We start from the raw sequence: 26,089 nt of genomic DNA, 5'->3' as shown, positions 1-26,089 counted from the left end.
ACTGAGGTTAAAGAGGCTTGATAAATAATGGGAAGCCACCCACTAAGAGAAGAGGCAAGGTCTCCACTGGTTGAAATCTCATTCTAAGAATTTTAAATAACTAGTCACTGTCTCCTTTCTTGTACTCCAATCCAGCAAGCTGCCACAACAAACCAGAAATAAACTAATTGCAATGGTGATTACCTTCCATCTAAAATTCTTGAGTTAACATGAAATGATGTTGAATCATCAGTCTCTTATGTCTACTGAAAATAGACATATATATAACAACTAAATGTTACCAAATGATTTATTATGATTGGTGCTAAGTTACAATGTATATGAAATGGAGTCATTTATGGAAACACATAAAAAATAGTTGCTATTTCTGTAATTATATTCACACAAGAATCTGAAATATAGTTTCTGGTCTGCCTTTTAAAATATATCCACAGTATGACTTTTTGTAGTCTTCACCACACAATTTTACAATACTGATACTGCACCTGTATCATTTACCATACTAGATGAACTAAACAGAATATGAAAGCAGATAATAGCAAATTAATTTTTATATCATCAATGATTCCAAAGAAAATAGTAGTTTCCATTGGCAGTGAAAATAGATGGTAGTAATTAGCATTTAGATATTGCATACATAGATATGTATGTATATATTTATATGTTGCCTAGGGCCATTGTTCCATCAATAGGCAGTTGCCTTCTAGGTGGACCAATGGTCGCCGAAATGGTGTGCAATTCCATTGGGACAATTAGTATACTATCTCTTATGTCTGTCTCCTCCAAACAAATAGGTAAGAAAATAATACAGCAGGCTAAAATCTACAGTGTTACATATCAAGGTAAAAACAGTTACTGAGTTATTAGAATCACAGTAGTTTATGTATATTTGCTATTCACAGACCGCAGACTTTTTGCTGGATTAACCGAGCTGCTGGAAATTGACGACATGTAGACATGCATTCGTGTGAGTCCATAATTAATGATGTTTATACTGTAATAAGCACATCCATTTTAACACCATTCAGTAAACAGATTCCTTTAAAGTTTGAGCTAAATCTGCTATCACAATTATACACAAAAAGAACCTGTAAACAATTTGACATTACACTTATGTACAAGCAAACTGTATTGGAAAGGAGAAGAGGTAATTTCAGTGGGTGTCACTTGGTATACATCAGTGTGCAACAAACTGACCCAAGTCATCAAGCACTTGAATGAGGTCAGGAGAAAGGAACATGAACAAGGCCCCAGTAGATCACCATTTGATGTTAGTACCAGCAAAATTCAGACTCCTCTGTGTTGACAGCACATTCAAAGCATCAGCAACGGATAAAAGAGGAGCTTGATAATCCCTGGCAAACTGTGTTTGGAGATCTCCAGGTAACCTCATGAATCGGGTCTTTATTTTTATAAATGTCGAGGGTGGTGCTGAAAATATTTAAACATGTTCATATAATTTTGACAAATTATTTTGTTAGGTTCAACCCAGTGCTCTGCTGGTTCTGAAAGATGAGAGGAACAGGAATTCAAATGAGATCATGAGTTCAATTCCTTCAGCCAACACAGATTCTTGATTTTACAGAGTAAGGTCTTCTAAGGGAAGTGAGCTAGACTCCATCACTATTCTAAATGGTGACCCATTTACCACAGATCCCATTAACAGCTTTCGACCAGACTCTCTGAAATGCAAGTCCCTAGGTTTGTGCTCCTATGTTTTAAGAAGGATACCACTCCAGGAATTCATGAATCCATTTCCTTGGATCAGAGACAGGGTAATCAGGGGTTTTAGCACCCCCATTTCTCCACCCTTCATGATTTACAAAAACACACTAGTCTGTCCTTTTATACATTAACCAGAATTGTAAGCAAACTTTGGATTCAACATTCTCCTTTGGAATTAAAAATAAATAAATGAGAGAAAGTGACGGGAACTTGGAGCCAGGGATGAGGTAAATAAAACTTCCCCTGTCTGCTCCAAAATTTTTGGGAAAAACAACCAATCCTTCTTCAGCGTTCCTCAACCTAATTAGAGCATCTATTCACTATAAAATTTATTTTCTTTCATATGCTTTTAAGACCACATCTGCAAGGACCCTACGGAAAAAATAAATGACCATACTCAATTATTTTTGCAAACACTTCTGATTGTATGAGCAAACCGGATAGGTTCCTGGGAGAAGGTTCTGGGAGAAGGAATCTGAACCCCAGGGACAGGGCTTGGAGTCAGACTGCTTCTGAGGGTGTGGATTTGTGTGCATACAAACTGATCCCAAGGAGCACCAGGGAAGCTCTGTTTGCATAGGTTGACTAAAAACAAGTTTCACATTCTCCAAAGTATGGAAAGCACATGGTTATGAATGAAAATATAACTTACCATATTCTTCAGAGAACCCCAATTTTAGTCACTTGGCCATTATGTCTATAGGATGCCAAAACATAAGCAACATTGTCTTTCATTTAACTGCATGTTGTTCCTTCTTTGGGCAGCTATTTTGGTGTCTGTATGAACAGGCTTACAGGGTTATTTGCAGGAGCCTAGAAAGTGTTTGGTTATTATTACAATGTACCCTTAAGCTTTAGTATATATTTACAGTGTGCATATTATAAATTCTTTACTATAGCTTTAAAATAATTAAACAGATAATTAGCTCCACCTACAAAGTGCATATGGCCACAGGAGCCCCCCCCCCATTAAAGATGAAGTGAGATCAGTAGTTAAGAATAAATCAAACAACAGTAGGTGAACTACCATTAGCGTAATAACCACAGAATATGTGCTTTCACAGACTTATATTTTCTTATTCTTTTCTTCTTAAACATTGTCATATTCACTTGGTGGGTTTTTTGTTTTGTTTTTTTGTTCTTTTGGGTTTTTTCTTTCTTTCATTTTTTTTTAAATGATGATGTTTGAAAACACATACTTTGAAATTCTAACAAATGGTTGAAATAAGAAAGCCAGTTTTTACAAGTTTGGCTTTCTTTAAATGCACTTTTGTTTGATTTTGTATCTATAGATGTTAAAACAAAGTATTCTAATCATATTTTCTGTACCATAAATATATACACTCATAGTGGGAGAGAATTTTGGAAAACAGAACTATATTAAACTATCTATGAAACCCATTATAAATAATAATAATCCCTTAAACTCAAAATCCGAGTTTCAAACTATGAGATCTGTTTATGTGTGTATACATATGTATAGATATAGATATATATATACATTTAGATACATGTACACACATATATACATATATACATAAAATTTATATATAAACACACATACACAATGTACATGGGCATACATTCTTCATACACACACACACACACACACACACACATCTCAATGCAGTCTCTTTTCTGTAGTTGCTTCTCCTTTTTCAACTTGGAATACTGATGATAGTATGCTGGGGGGCAGGAAACCATGGCTGGATTTCTGACCTTTCTTGAACAAAAACTGATTTTGTTTAAAAGGCCCAAAGGTGAAAATAGTACATACATGCATGTATCACACATGCGTGCATAGACACCTATTTAATCTCTCATGAACTCTGCCCTGGTAACCTATAAACAGCACAGCAAGCAGGTGTAGGTGCCGTTGTCCTAACATGGAATCTATCTTGCTGCTTTGGATGTGAACACACCCTTTAGGTGTACACAAAGGTACAGTATTCACACGGCATTTGTTCTGTAACTAACCCTTTGATAGGGCTGGTGTCATAAAGTGCAGTCTACGGTAGGCAAAAGTATGCCTCCAAGTGTGCCTTTCCTTTATCTCCTAGGGAAATGCGTGTCTAATGGAATTTATAATTAAAAATAGCTAATGACTTTCTGGAAGTATGTCAGGCTGGATTCTTCCTGGCTATCTTTTGGTTAGAATAGAAGAAACCAGAAACAGGTGAAATCCAGAGAACAGAGACAAGACATTATATAATGAGGTGGTTAAGCCATCAGACTTGGAGTCCAATAAACCAACATGAAAATCTGGCTCTGCCCCTGTCTAGTTACATTGACCTCTGTAAAAAGAGGACAGTAACAAGGCTTACTTCATTGGGTTGTTATAGGATTAAATGAGATGAGGCATGTGAATCATTTATTACAGTTCCTGGCACATATTTCTTAAGTGCACACACTCCTTAATATACATTATTTATAACTTAATATTTAAATTAGAAATCTAGAACGTGGATCAGAATTACATAGAAAAATAATGTTAGTCTAGAATTTGGATAATCTGAATTCAAGTTCTGTATCACAAATTTGATTCCCTAGTAGATTATAATGCTCATGACAGTGGCCTGTACATGGTAGGCACTCAACAAATACCCATCAAATACATGCATGAACAAATGAATGAATGACTTTAAGTCTCTGGGTCCCAGTTTCCCTTGTATGAAATGAGGATAGAATGTTCTGACCTTGATTCCATCACTGGAATATCAGTATGATAAGTTAAAAGAAAAATGTCAAATATATAAGACACCCACATGTTCTGTGTCCTAATGAAGTCAGTATATACAAATGATATAATAAGGCTCAGTAGTCATACTACTTTATGCTTAGACTCATCACATCTTTGAAAACAAGGGCATTGGGACCACCTGTGTGAGTCTGACAATAATATTTTCCAAGATCTAAGTGTCCTCTTTAGTGAGGGGAGTTTCAACCTTAAGAAACAAAGTACACAGTGAGCGGTTCAAGATGACAAAATTCTTGGCCTGTTCTCAGCACTTTTCTTCCTTTCTTCTTGTTTTATTTCTAAGAGCACCTGTTGCTCAGCTTGAAAAGCATCCCTAATTGTGTTACATGAATGGAAAATGCTCCCAAAGCACTTTCCACCAAACACATGTAGTTGTTATACGGTTGATGACTTCATCAAAGGTATTGTTTTTCTGAGGCAGAAAGCGACTGCCATAGAAGACTGAAACTCAGACCACACACCTTCCCCATCACTACTGAAACCATGGAAAACGGGACCTATTTCTCTCTAAATCTCAGCATCCACATCTGTATAAAGGGACAACTGTATATAATCCCAAATAAACTCTGTACTTATCTAAGGTGCTACTAATTACTATTGTGCTATTTCCTTTTAGCTCTGACCCAGATGTCTTTCTCTATATGGTAAAAAAATGGAAAATTAGAGCCAACCCATAACTCAGGGGTTTTCAACCTCAGCGCTATTGACATTTCAGGCTGTATAATTATTTGTTGCGAGGGGTCTTCTGCATTCTGGGATGTTTAGCAACATCTCTGATCTTTACCCATTGGATGCCAGTTAGTACCTCAGAAGTCAGGGCAATCAAACATGTCTCCAAACATTGCCTAAAGTCCCCCTGGGGCACAAAAATCATTCCTGGGTGAGAGCCACTGCCCTAAGTACACATAACCCACACAAGTCAGAGATGAGTGTTTCCTGAAATTGGTTCTGTCTCTCACATACAAGAATAAACCACTGACCACTGGCTGCAACTGAGAAAAACTGTTAGTGATCACTGTGAATTCTATGTATATTTAAGCTTTCATGCATTCTTTTTCTTTTCTCTCCTTTTCAATTTTTTTTGAGTAAATGCCACTGCCACTAGTGACTATATAAATAAAAATGAGTTTGATTTTTTGCTCAGAAATCTGTAATGCTTGAATCTCACACGAGGAGACCAGCTTTATTCAACCTTGTCAAGCGTTGACACCCATAGTAAAGACAAGCTATTGTGCTGAATTTAAAAGCTGTGAAGCTTTGTAACCAAAGACTTTTTCCACACATTGAGATAGGTTTACCATGGACATTGGCGACTGATGCAACATCGATCTAAAAATTGCACAAGTGTGTATGTACACATTCACACACCCTCACACAAGAGGCACAAGTATAAAGCAACTCTTCTCCACTACTTTCTTGTGCATCAATCCTACGTCCATTTGTGATGGATGAAGCCAACCAGCAGCAGCAGGGTCTGAAAGCAATGTTGATTTTTATCGTGCAAATGCAGTTAAATTAACTAAAGGTCAATTCTAAGAATAAAGTGACAAGATGGAAGAGGTTTCTGGAAAAAGGAGAGACTAAATCTTCCAGTTGGCATATAAATGCTTTTAGAAGCCTGATTAACAGGAAAATCACCACCCCTTGGCCCAGAACAAACCCCTTGAGAGTTGCAGGGCCAGGGCACATTTTTCTTTAGCTTTTTCAAAGTAAATTCCTTAAATAAAGCAAGGAAGACAGTCTAGGAACTAAAAATTCTTTACCCAATAAACACAGTTTGTTCACAAACAGGAGGAACATTTTTTAAAGGTTAGGAAGTTGGGACAGTAAAGGGATCTCACTTGGGAAGTAGGGGGGGAAGCAAGCTAAATCAAATTTAACATTAAAAAAAAATCCTGGCCAAATACTCTTAATTAGCAATTCAAGTTTATTAGTTTCATTAGCCATTCTTCACTTTCCTGTGACAGTTGTCTTTACTTAAATATTCACCAAGGATCACCACAAGCATGTATTTAAGCCACTCATTCTCCATTTCTCTTACCATATGGGAATTTGATCAACCTGTCCAGTTATTCTATTATAGGGGTAGAACCAACTGGACCACTGAAACTCTCCAAAATTGTTTCTATCTGAATAATCACAGTATGGCCTTCCTTTCTGGTGAGTGAGTGGAAACATGTAGAACTTCATCTCCTTCTTGTCACTATGTATGAAATATGGCCACTATTTTGAATTCACCCTTTCTTTCTTTGTATTTATTTTCCCTCATGGGTTTTGCTTGCAGTTTTTAGTTAATATTGGAGTTCAGGATCTTCAACTATTTGAGAGTTTCATAATCCTGCATGAGTCAGATTGGACAAATTTAGCAATCCAATGACTCAGGATTTTATAGGTGAAATGCAGTAAATTCACTAATCATTCCATATTCATTTTGGTGGTGTTTGTACATGCAGTTAGTGGAACCACCTTTGGGGCCATACACACCACCATTAAATTATGGATCATTCTCCAGTTCCTCTGACTCACACTGCACAAGGCATGGGAATGAACAACTCCGCCTGGGAAAGTTCATTTGTTTTTCTTCCTTGATGGGTATCATAAGGATACAACTCACTCAGAGATGTGTTCCCATCTACCCAGAGTATCCAGAGTAAAAACTATATTGATGCAGGCTTTCAGTTTGGGAAAAAAAAAAACAAAATAAAACAAAAATCGAACACACAAATACACACAAAATGGAGAGGTGGTTGACAAGCAGATGAAAGGGCAAAGAAATAATGGAATCTACTCTGCCCTGGTCCTGGAATACTCTTCTTTGGGCTTTTCCTCTTAAAAAAAATAATGCAAGTTTTGACTTCTTTGTAAGGGAAGGAAAGTGAAAGGAAGTGAAAAGATGTAGACCTCTGCACAGTCAACTCCCCAAGAACAGGATTTCTTAAAAGAAGGTCCATAGATCATCTCATCAAAATCATGAAGGATGTTGGACTAAAATGCAGATTCCTTGGCCCTGCTCAATGTTTCTGACTGACTCTCTGGGACCAGGATAAAGGGATCTGCATTTTTACAAGTGCTACAAATGGTTTTTGTGCATGCTGAGTATTGAAAAACACTGCTAAAAAGTTTGCAGTGGGGGTCACTAGGAAAAGAATCTCCATTCTAATGTATGTTGCAAGATGAGAAATATAGACATTTCAAAGATATAAGTTCTGTGGTCGCATCACAACATGGTGATTATTAAAGTTTAAGACTCTTTTCTTTCAGCAGGGGTGGAGAGCAATAACCATTTCATCTAAAACCAGAGAGATGAAGGCAATATCAATCAAACCCATTCCAGCAGGTTTCATTTGGTCTAATTTCTCTGCAGATATTAATCATTGTACACTCCTGTACAAATGACATCTAACTCCATTTTAACTCAGAATACAGAATACTCATTCTGATTCCTTCTCTATTGTGTTATTTTGACAATATAAAAGAAAGTAAATAAATTGAAACAGTGGGCCATCAAGATTGCAAGTTGCCAACAATACCAAGACATTAAAGAGAGAAATGGTCCATGCTAAACCGATAAGCATGCAAATTGGCAAAAACATGTATCTGCCACAGAGTCACCAGGGGAAAAAAATAACTCTCTTCATTTTTCCTATGAAAATTGCTATATCAAGTGGGGATGACAAAGAACTCTTCCTAAAAGTCCACAGAAAGACTCTTATTAACTCAAAGATCATCTAGGAAGACCAAAGTTAGTCACATTTTACAACATGATATCTAGTGGTAGAAAATACCAGCACTCAAGTGCTCTGGGTTAAATCACTATGGTAAATACAAAGTTGGAAGGTTAAAAGTACAACAAAGGAAAATGTCTGAGAATCAACGTTTGGCTCCCATTATGGGAGCTGGTGTCAAGTAATTTTGCAAGACACCATACATGCCTTTTCTTTTTCTCACTGGAACATGTTTTGCTTGGCAGAGACAAAGGACAATCAGAGGGGAATCTAAAGGCCAGAGAAGCAAAATAATCCAGAAGGACCAAGAGTTGATAAGAAGATCCACCATGAAGAGCACACATCTGTCCCTAGAATAAAGGTGCCTCTGAATCAAACAGGAGCACCTGAATAAAGAAGAGTTCCATTTGTTTTCTTTTAATAAATGTGTCTCCCTAAAGTGAATCAGGTGGGGGTAAATGGAGCTATGGGGGAATAAAGAGTGAAGGGAACAAGTGATTTGTGCATTGTTCCCCTTTTATTTTAATTTACCACACATGCATTTCCAGTAAGACAACTGCCTACAATCACAGAGCATAACACCACTGTGTATTGGGGAAGCCACTTCATTTGGCTGTTTATGACCATACCTCAGTGCAGTGTTTTCTTGGTGGGGGAGGGTGAGCACACCACCACAGTGACCTCACGGTTTTATTTTCCTGTCTTCCCCTTTCCTGCTGAACAGGAAAGCTCAATGGGTAGGAGGACTCGAGAAATATATTCCTGACTCCAGGAGATCCACATACCTGTAGACCATGACCTCCCCAAGGTCACTGGAGTTTAGCATTGCAAGATTGAAGGAGGAAACCTAAGTTAGAATTCTATACATATGTCTCCTCATTCATTTGATCCATCTGATGCTTTTAGTTTCTTCACATCAGCAAATTATGACCCTCATCATAACCAATATTCAAGAAGGGAACCACATACGTTGTCCTGTCCAGAAGTGAACTAAGAGTTCTGAAAACTTTTAAATTTGGGGAAGCAGGTGTGAATCGGGGTCACTGGAGCATTTACTCTTATAACTCACTTACCATTAAATCATTCCCAGTGTGGCAAGCCACCTAGACCTCACTTGATAACTTTACTCAAAGTAGGACTGAAGGTTTCCATTGACTTGGTGCCTCCTCAGAGCTTTTCACTGAGTAGGTCTGTATTCATCTTTATACTAACAGCCACACAAATAAACACCTTGCTGTTGTCTTAGCTCTTTGGAATATCTGGAGTGGGTGTTGGTCTAGAGCTGGCCCATATTAAAAATGTTATTATTGTTTTAATCAGATTTCCTACCACTTGCTTTGCTCACAAGGAGGCATAAGGAGTACCAAAGCAGAAAAAAAGTTCACGACAGGTCAAGGGACAGAAAAGTATGCCATGAACATTGTCTTTGCATTGTTTGCTCTCCTGTGTAAAGCAGGCAGTGGAAGCAGTGAGTTGATCGACATCTTCCTCCTTCTCTAGTTCTTACTGGTGTATCTCTATCTTAATGCCATTAGAGTTAGGTCTGAAACTTAAGGAAGTTGGAGATGATGCCAAACTCCAACAGAGCCACAGGCATCATCTGACTTAAGTGAGTTTGAAGATGTTTAATCTCTATTCTACTTCTTCTTGACCATTACATTTTGTGATTTTTTTTTTTTTGGCAGGATCCTCTATTAATAGAAAGATGCAGTATTAAGACACACTGAAAGAAATGAAGACATATTGGTAGGGCTTTACAAAACTATGCTTAGCTAAGAACAAATGCCTGCTAATGGATTAATTCATAAAAGAATCACTTAAATTCCTAAATGATGATTCTCTTGACAACTCAACTCCACAGATGAACTTTCTTTTCCACTTAGGTAGAACTTTAAATTTCATTTGAGCCTCAGGACAAGAAAACATTGGCTGAGTCTGTTGCCCAGATGTGAGGGCAAGAGTCACAAAAATTCAGGAAGATACCCATGTACTAATGGGCACTGATAATAGGAATCAAGAGAGAACCTCTGACATAATAAATGTGTGTCAACAATATATTTCAAGAGAAAGCAATTGTTCGTTATTTTTCCCTCCTACAGACATCATCCAATTGCCTTTATTACCTGTGATACATATACACATACACACACACATAATAATAATAATAATATAATAATAATAATAATAAAACTAGGCGTGCTTGGCACACAGATAGTGATTGACAAATTATTTTCTAAGTTCCCACTGAAATGCAAGAAGAATGCTGAAAATAAAGACTGGTCTTTTAATCTTCATTTACCACAAGCCTATGAAAGAGCTATTGGTACATTAATAAAATACAGTCATATGGATAGATGGCTAGTAACAGCTTCTTTTTGGCTGTGTCTATACAGGTCAAAGATGTATTCAAGGAAGACACTTTAGAAAGCCAAAACCTTAATTCTGAAGCTTTAGTTATCTAGTTGGGTTGTTCACAGACACTGGGGAAATGACAGCCAAATCCCAGCATAGGCACAGCCAAATCCCAGAACCCCACAGACAAAACTGGCTACAAGAAAGTAACAACGCAGCGCTGTAGTTTTAAAAAGTCATGAGAAATTATTAGGCGGTGTGTGGAATACAATTCCCTCTTAAAGAAACAAACAAAAAGCTGGAGCCTTATTCAAGTACTGTGTGTTGTTCTTACTTCTTCAACTCCACAGGGATGTGGAGAACTGAATATGGATCACATGAAAAGGCCACACCATTAAAACATGGGCAGTAAGGACTCTGAAAACATTGAGGGAAGGAAGGTAACTCAGCTCAGGGTAGAGAAGGCTGAGCGTGGGGTCACTGAGTCATAATTTTTGTGGATACGAATGTTTGTTTCTTTAACACAAAGAATGTTTTACTAGGTCTTCTCACCCTCTCCTAGTGCAGAGGAAGAGCAAAACTGTAAAATGGAGCCTGAGGGTGCTAATTTCAAAATAAGGAAGACAATTTGTTGATGACCAGGGTTACCCGATGTTGGAAAGTGTTGCCAATAGAGGCTGGGAAGTCTTCCCGGAAGGGTTTTAAGAAAGGAGCAGAGGCTCATCTGTCTAAAGTAGTCTAAGAGAATGCTGCTGGGAGCAGGGGTGTTCCCCTTCGGATGCCCAGGCCCTGGGGACATGTGCACTGTGTGTATGTACAGACATCGTTGTGCTTGTGTCGCACAAATACTCATGCATACAGCGTCGATATAAACTGGCACATAATAGATTTCAGTGAAAAGTCATATAAATCTGCCATTTCCCCCCTTACCCCATAAACAAAAGGGAAAAGGAAAATTAAAAAATCCAAGCATATGCCATTGGGCCAGATCTCTTTCTACCATATTCTCATTCAAAGGAGGGAGGTAGAAGATGAGAGAAAAACCCAGTTTGGGATAAAGGACTCCCAAAGCCTCTCAGCTACTCTTCTGTAGCTGGCTCTCATTATACATACGATACTCAGCACACGGTACCCAGTTAACAAGCAAACGAACAAACAAACAAAGGAACCAAAAGAGATTTTCTTATCATTCCACATCTGGAAAGAAATCTACCCTGTGGATTCAAATGTTAAGGTGAACTAGGTAAATAGGCAGTAGTATATCAATGGGCTACTGTGTTCTAACAAACGTATTGTTAGTTGTTACTTTCCTTTTCAAATACGAATTTCGTTAGGAGGTTTATTTCCAAATGGTCACATGATTCATTCCTTCTCCCACCCTGGCCCTCCCCTATAGATGATACTTCCGCAAAAGTTCAGATTGCCAAGGATGTTTTCTCTCAGGGAACCGATCTGGGATTTTGATCTTTAGGAAATCCTGGATGCATTTCTCCAGCTCCTCCTCAATTGAGAGCTTTTCCTTAACGGCTTTTTTTTTGCTGCTCATGTTCGACTCCCTGGAGCCCGAAGTCAGAGTCCGGAGCAGGTCACTTTTCCGCCGCATCTCAGACTGTTGGATCAGCTGCACAGGGCCCTTCTTGATGGGACGGTCCAGAGTCTGGATGTTGGTCTGGCGTGTCACAGGCCCACAGATGACCGTTTCCTGGGGAGAGCTGGCCTCAGACTGGCTGTCACAGCTGGAGGTGGAGAGGTCGTTGCAAGATGTGCCACTCTCCCCTTCCTTGTCCCCTGTGGCATTCTTGCAGCAGCAGTCGCAGTGGGAGGGTGACCACCTCGAAGGCTCACCTGCAAGCAAGCACAGCACCCAAGGGTTAATGCCAGCTCAGCCTGGAGGAGTAGCACAGCACCTGAACACATACACACACACACAAGTTTCCACAACCATGTCTTACAAGAAGTGAGAAGCACACAGGGTGGGCTCTATCATGAGTACCCGAAAGTCAAGTGCACTGAAGGGAGAAAGCTCAGGACAGTATGCTGTGCTTAAGGCCATGGGCACTGCAGTCAGCTACTCAGCTACACCATTTATTAACCCCGTCACCTTGGAAGTCTCCTTCCATTCTCCAAGTTTCCATTCCCTCCCCTTGGAGGTGAGGATAATCACTTGTCTACTCCTTAGAGTTGTAGGAAGGATTTGGATAAATCGAGTGAAATTCTTAATGCAGTACTTAATGCACAGTCAACTCTCAATAAATGCTACTGATTTTACCATGGCTGATGCTAAAGTCAGATCCAAAGCACCACATCACTGCAGTCCGGTACAACAATGGAAGTCTGTGAGAGTCTTACTTTGTGCCAGCCCCCATCTAAGCTCTGCACATCCATCAACTCATGGGAGACTCGTGACAACTCTGAGTAGCTCTACTGCTAGATTCCCTACAAAGAGACTAAGACCCTGAGAATTTAAGAAACTTGCCCTAATTTGCACATTTCATAAGTGGCAGAGTTGAGGTTCAAATGCAGATTTCCCAAATATGACAATCAAAGCAATTAACCATTTGTTTTTCTTCGATTTGCCTGACTGTAAAATTCCTGCTTTTCTTTAAAAACAATGTTCAGGGTTTAACTTCTCTCTGAAGTGTCTGTTTACCCCTCTTCAGAGATATTTATCATCCCCTCCCCCTGAATTATGGTTTTGTTTTGTAAGTGCCTCCATTATTGCACAAACCACATTTTGTTATAATTCTTTTTTACTTTATTCATCTCAGCTACTCACCATGAATTCCCAGAAGTGGGCACAGAGAAGTGCCCATTGTTGCAATTCTAGCAGTTAGCTCAGAGTATGGTGTAGAAACTCAATAAAAGGGTGTATCCTAATAGTAACTTTTAAGTACCTGGATCCAGCCATACCTGAAGCTGATAGTATCAGTGCACTATTAAGTTACATGATCCACTATTTCATTTTTAAGCTAGTATGAGTTCTTCTCTCCCTATTTCCCTCAGTCTTGATTCACAGCACTGCATTCAGCTATTTGGAGACAGACTCATTTTTCAGATACACAGTTAATGGCTCCTTGAACTAGAAAATCCACAATTATGGTACAAAGCAAATTCCTAAACATAAGTCACTTCTCCCAGCTTTCTATCCACTGAACATTCAGTCTTCTTAGAGTCATGAGCTTGATAGCATTTACTCATCAAACGTTATATGCTAGGCATTTCATATAGTTCATTGCATGTAAGCCATAAGAAAATAAAGGAAATGAATCCCCTTTATGATGCTAATATTGAGGAAAAGGATAATGTAGTGTCTTTATATGTTTAAAAGGAGACCCAGTTTTGGTTTGTGCTATATCTTACTTTCATAAATGATGAATCACATTATAATAAGCTCCCACTTTATTGCCACCTCTAATTTGGTCAAAGTACAGGAAATTTAGAATGGAAACTATTAGGAAAGCTATGCTTTGTCTTCTTGTAAAAGGCCTGTCATCTACATACCTAAATGATTTAAATATTTATAGAAACTTATACATTTTCCAGAGGGAGTAAAAAAAAGTCCCTGTATATCATAACTCCAAAATTATCTCTAAAGTATACCCACTCTTTCAAACCACTTTTTAAAATGTGACTGAGTAATCATTGTATTTATATACCCATTAAATGAAATGCAACAATCCAATTAGCCAAAAGGAATCACCACGGCAATAATGTCCTACTTATCCCAGGCTATTACCAATAAATATCTTCCATGCAGCAGGGAAACTGCTCAACATGTACCAGCTGGTGACTGAAAATATCAGCAAGAGGAGATGTTTTGTCTGCCAGCCCAGATTCTGAGGGTATCATTTTTCTCCTTCTGATGGCAGCATCTGCCTCTACCTTTCCAACCCAGCGATCCCTATGCTAATATGACTCAATGGAGAAATGGCTCTAATGCATTGGGTCAAAAACAAGGTAATCATATCAACCCAGATCTGATCTAGTTTGAGTCTTTATGAGAAACGTTCAGAAAATAACCTAAGCCTTAATTTTTTTTTTTTAAAAAGGAGAGGAAAGGGGAGACAGAAAGGAGAAGAAGAAATACATGCTGAGATATGCCTGTCCATTATCTTAAAACAGATGACAAACTATTTTGGCCATAAATCCTGCTGAACCATTAGAAATGCAAGCCTGTGTTTTCCTCCCCAAGAGCTACCTTCCCCATGGTAAAGTCATTTCATTCAGTGAACTTGGAGGAAAACCTGAGGCTTTTCTAAAAGGTAATCTAACAACACAAACTCCATCATGGGAGGGAGCTCTATGTGTTTATGTGGAAAGCTGCACACAATCCTCCACTGCACCCAAGCCAAGAACCCAGAGCGGATGCAGCTATCTTCCCTGAACCGCTAGGATGATCATGGATTTAAATGTCAGCTGGGATCCTCCAGCTTCCAGGCAAATGGAAATATTACTTTCCACTTATTCTAGGCGCTATCACTATTAAAGGGAAATTGAACAGCTTCATTTTAGTGAAGCCTGTTATACTACCACATGTTTCAATATTTAATGAGAGCATTTAAATGTTTTAACATTTTTGGCAAGACAATTCATAAGAAGGCTTCTGAAGTCTATATATTAGGTTGAAATCAAGGAAGAAGATGGTATGAATCCAGCTAGAGGTGCTGTGTGAAGAGTCATCATGAAATGTGAAAAACAGTCAAATGTGGGAAGATAACCACTCTGTTTCTTTTTGGGAAACACTGTCTGTCTCATTACCCTCTTCCCAAGAACTTAACCAGAGCAGGGGTTTTAAACCACAACAGAGAAGTACTGTGTGTGGGGACTGAACCCGTTTGCCCTTGCAGCCCCACTGACGTGAGCTCCCCAGTCCCGGCAGATGTGGAAGGATTTGTGAAAGATCAATTCTGTAACTCAAGCTATTCTAGAATCCCCTCAATTATAGCAAATTATGATCTCATAAATACCTTGGTACTTCAAATGACAATATACTTTTGCTCCCAATTGGCTGAGGTTTCAATACAGGCTGGAATAATTCTCTCCATTTGAAGAGAAAATACATTACAGCCGATTAGCCAGATCCAGGAAGAAAACCATTTCATCTCAAGAAAAGTCTGATTGATTGATATTAAAAAAAAGCAAAAAAAAAAAAAAAATCTGTCTTTTGGGACACCTGGGTGGCTCAGCAGTTAAGCATCTGCCTTTGGCTTGGGGCTGATCCTGGAGTCCTGGGATCAAGTCCCACGTTGGGTTCTTTGCATGGAGCCTGCTTCTCCCTCTGCCTGTCTCTGCCTCTCTCTCTATGTCTCTCATGAATAAATAAATAAAATCATTTAAAAAATCTATCTTTTGAGGGGTTTATTAATGTTGCTAAAAGTCAAAGAGTACAATAGTTCTACTTTACTTTTAAATAAATCATTGCAGGCAGCCCCAGCGGCTCAGCAGTTTAGCGCCGCATTTGGCCCGGGCGAGATCCTGGAGACCCGGGATTGAGTCCCATGTGGGGCTCCCTGCATGGAGCCTGCTTATCCCTCTGCCTGTCTCTCTCTCTCTCTCTCTCTCTCTGTCTCATGAATAAATAAATAAAATTTAAAATAAATAAATCATTGCTTAATTTGTCGGATGTTATATCATTCTTGGTGCCTGGCATATAATAAGGGTTTGATAACTGATGAATGAATGAATGAATGAATGGGCCAGACACATATGTTGAATCATATCAAGGTCATAACATAGAAGCACAGATTGTAGGCTTCAGAATCAGGTCCCACAATTTGTCAGTTTGGATAAATTTGGTCAGTTACTTCATCTGAGCCTTAATTTCCTCATCTAAAAAATAAAGCTAATAATAGTATTTCCCTCATAGAGGTTTTAAAAAAATGAAATGAGACAATTAATGTAAAGGTGCTTCATGGTTTGAAGCACCTAATAAGTGTTCCATTCATTTGTACCTCTTTGCTTTATTGAAAGCCAGGCACTAACTTACATAAACAATACAAACGAGAAGCATGTTAGATAGGACAAGTATGTTTCTCCCAATAAGCTCTACAACCAACTCTTAGGTCTGGCTGGGACATCATGTGAGGAAGGACACTGATGCTGAAACTGGACTCATCATGACATTTAGTAATATCTGGATTCGGTGTGGGAGTGGAGAGGAACCACAAGCACCGGGCAGTGTCTGGCACATGGCATGTGATCAGGGGACAGTTTTAGAAAGAAGTTTCCTTCACCGTGCCGAGCTTAGAATTTTATAAATGGATGAGTCCACTGAAATAAGATTTTACTTGAAGACACATAAAATAAATTTAAACCCAGAGCTGGGAATATTCTGTATTTTGGATTAAATAGGGAGGAGCAGGGCCCTCCATCACCCTAAATCCTTAAAGCTCAAATCTTCCAACATTTTACAAGTTGGAAAAATTGAGGACCAATCAGGCAAATTGCGTGATTGTACGTGGTCCCTTTTGACTATAGCCCTAACTGCACAAATCCTTACTGATAAAGAAGGAATAAAAGAGGAAAGACTACAGAATACTTCTCCCCTATGAAAAATTCAAACCGAGCTGAGTGAAACATGACTTAGCAAACTCACAAAGTGCTTATGCATTTTTAAAAGAGGCAGCTCTGCAATCTACCCACACTTCAAATTCTCCACCTGCTAATGGTTGTGAACACAATGCACATCATTTACAGCAACAGCTGGGAAAACTGCTTTCCCCTGTCTTCTCTGTCAATGATGTAGGAGCCTGCCAGTCTGGGAGCTAGGTGGCCAGATCTAATTTATTGAGCCTGCTGAAAGACTTTCTTGGTATCCCAGTTGAAAAGTCAATAATGGCCAAATTGATGTTTTTATAATTCTGCTAACCTTGGAAAAGATATTTCATAGTAGAGATTGGGAATAGGCAGGCTGTGCAAACTTCTGAGAAAAATACCTTTTCCAGCTTGGTAATCATCCTTTTTTCCTTGCTTTTCCACTCATGGACATTTGGCCTTGGATGGGGCCAGCTGGGGCTCCTCATTAAGAGGTGGAAAATTTGGGTAAGAGCAGACAGTTAAATCATTCATGCATCAGTCAGTGCCAGTCAAGAAAATAGGCATTGCACCTGTAATCTTCAAGGGAGAATTTAATATAAGGAACTGGTTAAACAGGTATTGGAGGGATGAAAAAGATGCAAAAACATAGCACTGAAGAGACAAAGATAGTGCTATACCACATTTGGGGCTGAGGAGACAAATCAAACGAAGATGGGGTTATTAGAACCTGGAAGCTTGCAAGAGACACTCTGCAGAGGTAGGACCCAGGCATCTGAGGAGGGCACACTGCCTGGCGGTCCTGGCATCTGAAGGGCCTTGCTCTGCAGAATAAAGAACAAAACAAAACTGGGACCTGGGACCAACTGCTTCTGAGGTAAATGAGGCTGAGTTGATGCTGACGAGCAGCAAGCAGACAAGGGGCCCTCGTCGGCTCCATTCCTACAGCCTCCCTCTCACAAGCCCCACAGCGGGACAGAACCCAAAGGAAGCCCACTGGGCCAAGGCCAAGTGTGGCCAGCTGAATTTCAGCCCCAGTATCACAAGGCAGAATCAAGAGGCGTGGGCTTGGGGCTGAGAGACAACAGCTTAATAAGAACACGCTGACCCTGCCAGGGGTTGGAAAGAAAAGAAAAACGTGGTACTTGACCTGCTAGAACAGGGGCTCTAACACACGAGTCAGGAAATGCAAACAACAGAAAACTACCACGGAGTTCAGTTCTCACCCTGCTGCCCTTTCTTATACCTTAGGGTTTGTATTTACTCTCCCTCTGCCCAGACAGTTCTGTTTCCGATGTTCACCTGTTTAGTTCTTTTCTGTCCTCCAATGCTCGGCTGCAATATCGCTTTCTTAGGGCCTCACCTCTATCTCCCAACCCGACCAAAGCCAGTCCCAAACTCCTGCCCACCTCTCTTGCACCACTGTTATGTGTGATTATGGAGGTGTTTCTATGTTTGTTTATTCAGTGTCTGTTCTCCCACACTTGACTGTAAGGCCCCTGTTCCCTTCTGGCACACTCTAGGCCACATACAGACCAGGGTTTCAGGGCATGTCATAGCAGACGCCCAGGAAACATTGGCATGAGAAATGAATGGGAGAGGAAATGGATGATGGTAGAGAAAATAAATTTTGGTTTAGGGTGTGTGAAAGAGGCAGTAAACCTTCCACACACACACACATACACAAAGGAATGAAAAATCTGACATGCAAAGGTAGTCAAATTGGAAAATATTTAGGCATACCACTGGGTGTGTGACAAATTTGCCGACCAGAAGAGTTAACAGCAAGATCCACTGGCATATCCAGAATTGAATAAATGTATGTATGTGCTTGTGTGTATACACACAAAAATAATTTTTGATTGATCATCATTCAATTATTTACTGATATAAAAAATCCTTAAAGACATTACACAACTTCAGGGGAAAATTAACTTTCCTAACCATTCAACCATGCTCTCTATTCATATCATTTTCCAATTTGGTGAGGCTCAGTCATATCCGCCTGGCTCAGGATTTTCTCTCTGAATAAAACAACATGATAGTTTGCATAAGGCAGGAAATCCTGCATTCTGACTTCCTGGCCTGCTGCCTTGCTCTTTCAACGTTCCTGGATGACACACTAATTTCATTTTCCAAGGTCTTTTGCCCTTTTCTTGCTTTCTTCATCTCCATTGTATTTCCTCCTCCTGGTCTCAGCATTTTTCTGTTAAGATCCTACTTAGTTACTCCTGCCCCAAAAGTCCTCATTTCCCTGTTTCATAAGCAAGTCCCTCGGCCCATCCTGATCTCTTTTCATATCCGGGCTTCCAGCTCAGTCACTCCCTTTTACATTTTCTGCACCAGTTTTTCACAAGCTTGAACTAGTCCAAACAACAACTCCCCATAAAACTCTTCTCAATCAATATCTCAAGGTCTTTTGTCTCTTAGAATGAAATGTACATGTAATTATTATAGGGTTTGTTTTCCCCTATTTTTATTTTTTATTCATGAGAGACCCAGAGAGAGAGAGAGGCAGAGACATAGAGAGAGGGAGAACAGACAGAGGGAGAAGCAGGCTCCCTGCATGAAGTTTGATGTGGGACTCGATCTCCAGAATCCCAGGATCATGACCTAAGCTGAAGGCAGACGTTTGACCACTGAGCCACCCAAGTGACCCTATTCGTTCCCTTTTCCAATAGAAATATCTCTTTTCTTCCTTTTGTGAACTACCTCTTTTTGATTCCATATGGTCCCAAAGGAACTGTCACTCATGCTGCCATGCCTGGCCACAAGAGGAGGATATCTAACCCGTATCTGAACTTTCCATGTCCCAAGCATGGGGCCCAAGTTGTATGAATCAGTCTTCACTGAAATTCTCCCACTGGAGTTTATAGGTAATGTATGTTCTATGATGTGGGATGTTGTAAAGCCAGGGGAATATCAGTTCACTGGCCATCTTGCCTACAGGTGGAAGAGAACATTCATGCACAAAGAAGCCCATCTAGACAGGCAAAGCTGACCACAGTCAAGAGACAGAGCCCTACAGTATCTCCATGTTGTCTCAAGTTGGCCCCATTCCTAGGCTTATAATTTCATAAGCCAGAAATTCTCTTTGCTTAATCTAGTGCGAGTTAGTTTTGCCTTAAATATGGAAGAGTCTTGAACACAACATCACATTCATATAAACACTTAATGTCTAATTTACCTTTAGCATCCTCTGAGCACTTGGTAACTCTGGCACTAAAGTTGGTTGGCTCTTTAGGGACAGATACTCTTACATGGCTAAACTACTTTAGAGGTAACTAGTTTCTTTTATGGAATGGTACATCGTCTCTAGACTAGTTCCAACAAAGTTGATTAAAATTCTCAGGAGATATATTCAGATTCTCTGTTACTGGTTGTACACAGTCATTCTAGTAGTGGATAACAGCTGTACTTCCAAAGCCAGAAACTTAACATAATAATATAGATATAAACGTTGAGGGTCCCCTTTGTGCTGATTATTGTGCTCAGCACTTCATATAATCTTCATAATATTCTATGAGGTGGATGTTATTCTTTTGTTTTTATGGAAGTGGAGATTATTGCCCAAAGTGGTTATTAATTACCTGATCCAGTTTTAGAATGGACAAGTGACAAATTGAGAATTCCAATCCCAATCTCTTTTAATACAAAGCCTCTGCTTTTTGGGGGGACACGATACTCAATATTGCAAGAGTTTTCTACCAGAGATATTAAAAATTCTAATAGGCCCAAAGGGTTGAACTGTTGACTTTCAGACATGATAGCCCCAGTGATTTTAGCACTTCAGCCACTTTAGAAGTAATCAACTAACTGAACAACTAACTGAAAATCCATAGGACTTATATAAGAAATCTTAGCTCTGTTGGCCAAGCCAACTGGAAAGAAGTGAAAAGGATAAAATGAAGGATGAAGTGTCATGGGTGCTCTTCCTGATGTGTGCACAAGCCATCTCCCTCCACCATGTTGCAATGCTCCCTCCACCGTGCCATCAATGAGGCCCTGGTAAGACCCAGCAGTATTTGAAGTATGCACTCAATTCGTGCAGGAAAAAGAGCTCTTTGTCAGTTAATTAAGATATAATAGTGACTAATACTGCTTAATGAATTTTGAACAACCAACCAATATGTGATACCTCCTCAAAAGGGGAAAAATCGAAACCTAACAATCTATGGTTTATTGGCAAATGCAAACCCAAACTTCTACTGATCCTGCTGGTAGAATTAAAAAAAAAAAAAAAAAAGCCAAATCAACCCGGAGAAGTTGTTTAAGGGTTATAGAATCCTGTGAATTTTAAAAGAATCACAGATGGGATCCCTGGGTGGCAGCGGTTTGGCGCCTGCCTTTGGCCCAGGGCGCGATCCTGGAGACCCGGGATCAAATCCCACGTCGGGCTCCCGGTGCATGGAGCCTGCTTCTCCCTCTGCCTGTGTCTCTGCCTCTCTCTCTCTCTCTCTCTCTGTGACTATCATAAATAAATAAAATAAAAAATAAAAAAAATAAAAGAATCACAGATAACATTAAAAAAGTGTCTTAAAACATTTATAAATTATAAACTACTTTAAAGGGAGTTAGGTTAACCAGAAAACTTTGGACAATGATAAGAGCAGCCAACCATGAGAAGGGCCTGGATGATGGTTCAGAGCTCATTATGAGCAGGCCTGTGCAGAACTTCAGAGTATGAGAACCAGAAAGGACCTCAAATGCCTCTGAGCACCCTTGTTTTATAATGAGGAGAAAGAAAGTGGCCTAAGAATAACATCAGAGCTGAACTCCTAGTCTGGAGACCTGTCTGGGACCTTGCCAGAGACACACCTCAGAAGGTGTGGAGCTCTGTCGGCAATATCACACCCAGCTAGAGAGGGTTTCATGTATGGACAGTCTTTCGTCTGGGGCGGGAAAGCTTACAGGAAGAGATCACTGTTGCGTACAGTCAAGAGAACACAAGACAGAAGAGTCTGGAGGAAGCAGATTCCTGCCATATTACTACATGCCTAATGGGGAGGGACAGAGAGACAGACATGGAGACAAAGAAGGAGGGAGCATGAGTGGTACCTTTAACTGATGATGATGCTCACCTACGTATGCACGTATGCTAAGCCACACATAGGGCCTGGCACTTTACCTGCACCATCTCACTGAATCATTACAACCAGTGAAGAGAGGTAAGTCATTACAACACTTAATTCACACCTCCTGAAGATGAGGCTCACGGGCATACACTTGCCTAGCTTTCAGGAAAACTCACATTCTATCAGAGGGATTTACTCAGAATCTCACAGGCCTTATTTTAAAGTGTATGAACCCACAGTGTAAGAACAAGTCTGACACCTCAGTGTGAATTAGTTCATCACAATGCTTGGACTTGACAGAGGAAGCCTAGGTATTCACAAATGGCATTAATGAAAGATGAGAATGTACCACATGTCATGTGCAAAACTAAGTGCTTTACAAATATTTTATTCTAACAACACTCTAAGGCAGGGTTTCCCTGTTACTGACATTTGGGCTGAATAATTCTTTGCTGTGGGGACTGTCCTGTGCGTTGTAGGATGTTATGGGCAGGCCATCTCTGGCCTCTCTCACTATCCTCTACTGCCTTCTTCAGTCAAGACAATTCAAAACATCTCTGGGTATTGCCAGAGATGTCCTCTGAGCAGCAAAATCACCTCTAGTTGAGAACTGTTGTTCTAAGGTAAAGAATATTCAAAAAAACCAAAAAAACAAAAAAACAAAAAACAAAACAAAACAAACAAACAAACAAACAAACAAAAGAATATTCCTATTTTATGATATTTATGGAACTGAATTCTACAAAATTTGACTAATTTGCCCATGAATCACAATGGTGGTAAAAGGTGAAACTACAATTTGATTTTTGGTACATCTGACTCCAAGAGTCTTACCTGTTCCACTGTTATACTGTGATGCTCCTGTAAACACTGCTTTTCTGAAAGGAGCTTATGAGGCAAAACCAACCCTCCCATTCACAGTAAGTTCCAAAAGAAGCCAAATGCAAAGAAGTGAAGAAAACGGAGTTGCCTTTTCACCTTTCATAAAATGGAAAACAAAACAAAACAAAAACAACACTTCATCTTCACCAGGCTATCCTCAGATAACAGAATAAGAAGATTTACAAAATTTAGCAGCTTTGTCTGAACATGTTATCTCTGCTAATTGGCCACTGGTTCAGTCATTCTTTACATTAGGATTTCAAAATGGGACAATGGTGGCTCTGCCCAATGATTTTCCCACATAGCTCTAGGCTATATTAATCACCACGTAATGATAAGTATCGAAGTTAAAGTGAGTATTTACTACATTCCAAGTGTTGTTCTGTACTCTCCTTGCAGGAAATCTTATTTGAGATTTAAAAATACCCCTGTAGAGCAGGCTTTACTGTTACTCACATTTTACAAAAGCGCTAACTGAAGGACAGAACTGGTAAACGACTAACCCCAGAGTCTTAAAGAGACAAGCTGTGATGCAGGCTTGGAATTTCCATAACAAGGCAGGCAATAATTAAAGCCTGTGGTTCAGTACTTGGGCTTTACAATCAAAGAATCCTGAATGGAGCACAACTCTGCTGGTGGCTTGCAGTTTCCTCATCTAAAAATGTTAGAAATAATACTTTTCTGATAGGAGGGTGAGAATTAAATGCTATTTGTCCATAGCATGCCTACAGTGCCTAGAATATACTCAATGCCCATTGAACAATGGGTTTTTATTAACGATAAATGATTACTTTGATACCTAAGTTGGCAATGCTGATAGTAGTTACCGTCGTGAAATATTTAAAAGGTAATTTCAATAATGACAACTTGACAGGTAATTTCTTGTTTCTTCTGCTTTTCTTTGTCTTCCTATTACTTAACCTGGATCTCTACTTTCTAGTCTTAATATCATGGATCCCACTTGCATAGATTGATAAAATTTAGGAAAACATCTCTGAAGGACAAATATATTAGTAGGTAAGCTCTCCCCTTGGCTCTGGGGCAAGAATTGCCATATGTGACTTGCAGTGACTCTAAGGACAGTAAGAATTCCTGAAAGAGGGTAAAACGGTGATGATAGTTCACTATTACACCTTTATATATGATTCCCCTGTTGGTTTTTTTTTTTAAGATTTTATTTATTTATTAGAGAGAGAGGGAGTGTGGGGGGAGGGGGGAGGAGGGAAGGAAGGGGCAGAGGGAGAAGGAGAAAGAATCTATAACAGACTCCCTGCTGAACTCAAACTGGGACCTACAACCCTCAGATCATGACCTGAGTGGGAAGAGCCCAACCCTCAACTGAGCCACACAGGCACCACCCCTTCCTGTTTTTCTTAAACCATAGTAATTACATACAAATACACAACCTCATAAAATTGTCCAACTGACCTCCTCTGATGGGGAGACATATCCTTCAGTCAGAGAAAGGAGCCCACCATTACCTACATGGTTAATTCACTTAAAACAGTCTTTGAAGTGGTTTACAGATATTTCCAATATAAATGAAAGCAAAGGAATGCTACCAACCTAAATTGGCACTAATGACTTTTAGGCAGCAAGGGATGGAAAATAATTCTCTCTCTGATAATCAGAGGGAAGTTAGATCGAAAGAGATATGAATTCTACATTTTTTTTTTGTCTTTGGTTATTAAATATATTCCCTTCTCTTAATTGATGATTAGATCCCTAACAACACATTCTTAATTGTTTACATTCTGAAAATAGTTGGGAAAGAACTTTAAAAAAAAAAAGATTTTATTTATTTATTTTAGAGAGAGAGCTTGCACAAGCAGGGGGAGGGACAGAGGGAAAGGGAAAAGCAGACTCCCTGCTGAGCCCTGAGTCTGATATGGGACTTGAGCCCAGGACCCTGAGATCATGACTTGAACCAAAATTAGATGCTTAACTGACTGAGCATCCCTTAACCCACCTGGGCACCCCTGGGAAAGAGCTTTTTAAAAGAGAACAAAGACAGGCATCTGGGTGGCACAGTCAGTTAAGCCCCTTATTCTTGGTTTTGGTTCAGGTAATGATCTCAGGGTTGTGATCTCAAGCCCAGAGATTGAGCCCCACATGAGGATGGGTGCTCAGCGAGGAGTCTACTTAAGTTCCCTATCCCCCTGCCTCTCTGAGAGACAAAACATGAGAGAAGAGAGAGGGGAAGGGGGCAGGGGAGAGGGAGAGGAGAAGAGGACTTCTGGATGAGCAGAGAGCCTGAAGTGGGGCTCAAACCCAGGACCTCATAATCATGATCTGAGCTAAAGGCAGACATTTAACAGACTTAGCCACCCAGGCATCCAAATAAATAAATCTTAGAGAGAGAGAGAGAGAACCAAAAGAATGGTATGAGTCCAATTTCATTTTTCTGGATGTGATTATCCAGTTTTCTTAGTACCATTTATTGAAGAAATTATCCTTCCTCATTGAGTATTTGTGGCTCCCTTGTCAAATGTTAGTTGACCATATATATATGGTTTATTTCTGGGGCTCTTGATTCTGTCCTATTGAACTATGGAGTCCATTTTTATGTCAGTACCATACTGTTTTGGTTTCTATTGCTTTGTCACATAGTTGGAGGTCAGAAAGCCGTGTTCTTTCTCAGGATTGCTTTGGCTATGCAGGATCTTCTGTGGCTTTATACAAATTTTAGGATTTTTCTTTCTTTTTTAATTTAAATTTTTATTTATTTATTTTTTTAAGTAAACTCTACACCCAGTATGGAGCTTGAACTTACAACCCCCAAATCAAGAGTCACATGTTTCACTGATGGAATCAGCCTGGCATCCTGATTTTTTTCTTCCTATTTCTGTGCAAAATGCGATTGGAATTTTTTTTTTTTAAGATTTTATTTATTTAGTTGAAAGAGAGCACAAGCAGGGGGAGTGGCCAAGGGAGAAGCAGGCTCTTGTCTGAGCAGATAACCTGATGTGGAGCTTGATCCTGGGACACTGGGATCTTGACCTGAGCTGAAGATAGACACTTAACTGAGCCACAAAGGT

General features: G+C 39.6%; 1 protein-coding gene across 3 annotated transcripts in view; it reads right to left on the bottom strand.

Annotated features, from left to right (window-relative positions):
* Positions 1-275: 275 nt before the first annotated feature.
* KCTD16 (potassium channel tetramerization domain containing 16) overlaps positions 276-26,089 on the bottom strand; it is a 260,676-nt gene continuing 234,862 nt past the window's right edge. For all 3 annotated transcript variants that reach the window (XM_077897698.1, XM_077897695.1, XM_077897697.1), the window contains one exon: positions 276-12,405. In XM_077897698.1, coding sequence (XP_077753824.1) covers positions 11,951-12,405 — 455 coding nt within the window. In that variant the 3' untranslated portion in view covers positions 276-11,950. The remainder of the gene's footprint in view (positions 12,406-26,089) is intronic.

This window comes from Canis aureus, chromosome 5 (assembly GCF_053574225.1).
Source record: "Canis aureus isolate CA01 chromosome 5, VMU_Caureus_v.1.0, whole genome shotgun sequence".
NCBI classification, from domain to species: Eukaryota; Metazoa; Chordata; class Mammalia; order Carnivora; family Canidae; genus Canis; species Canis aureus.
This window is presented reverse-complemented; position numbering and strand designations above follow the sequence as displayed.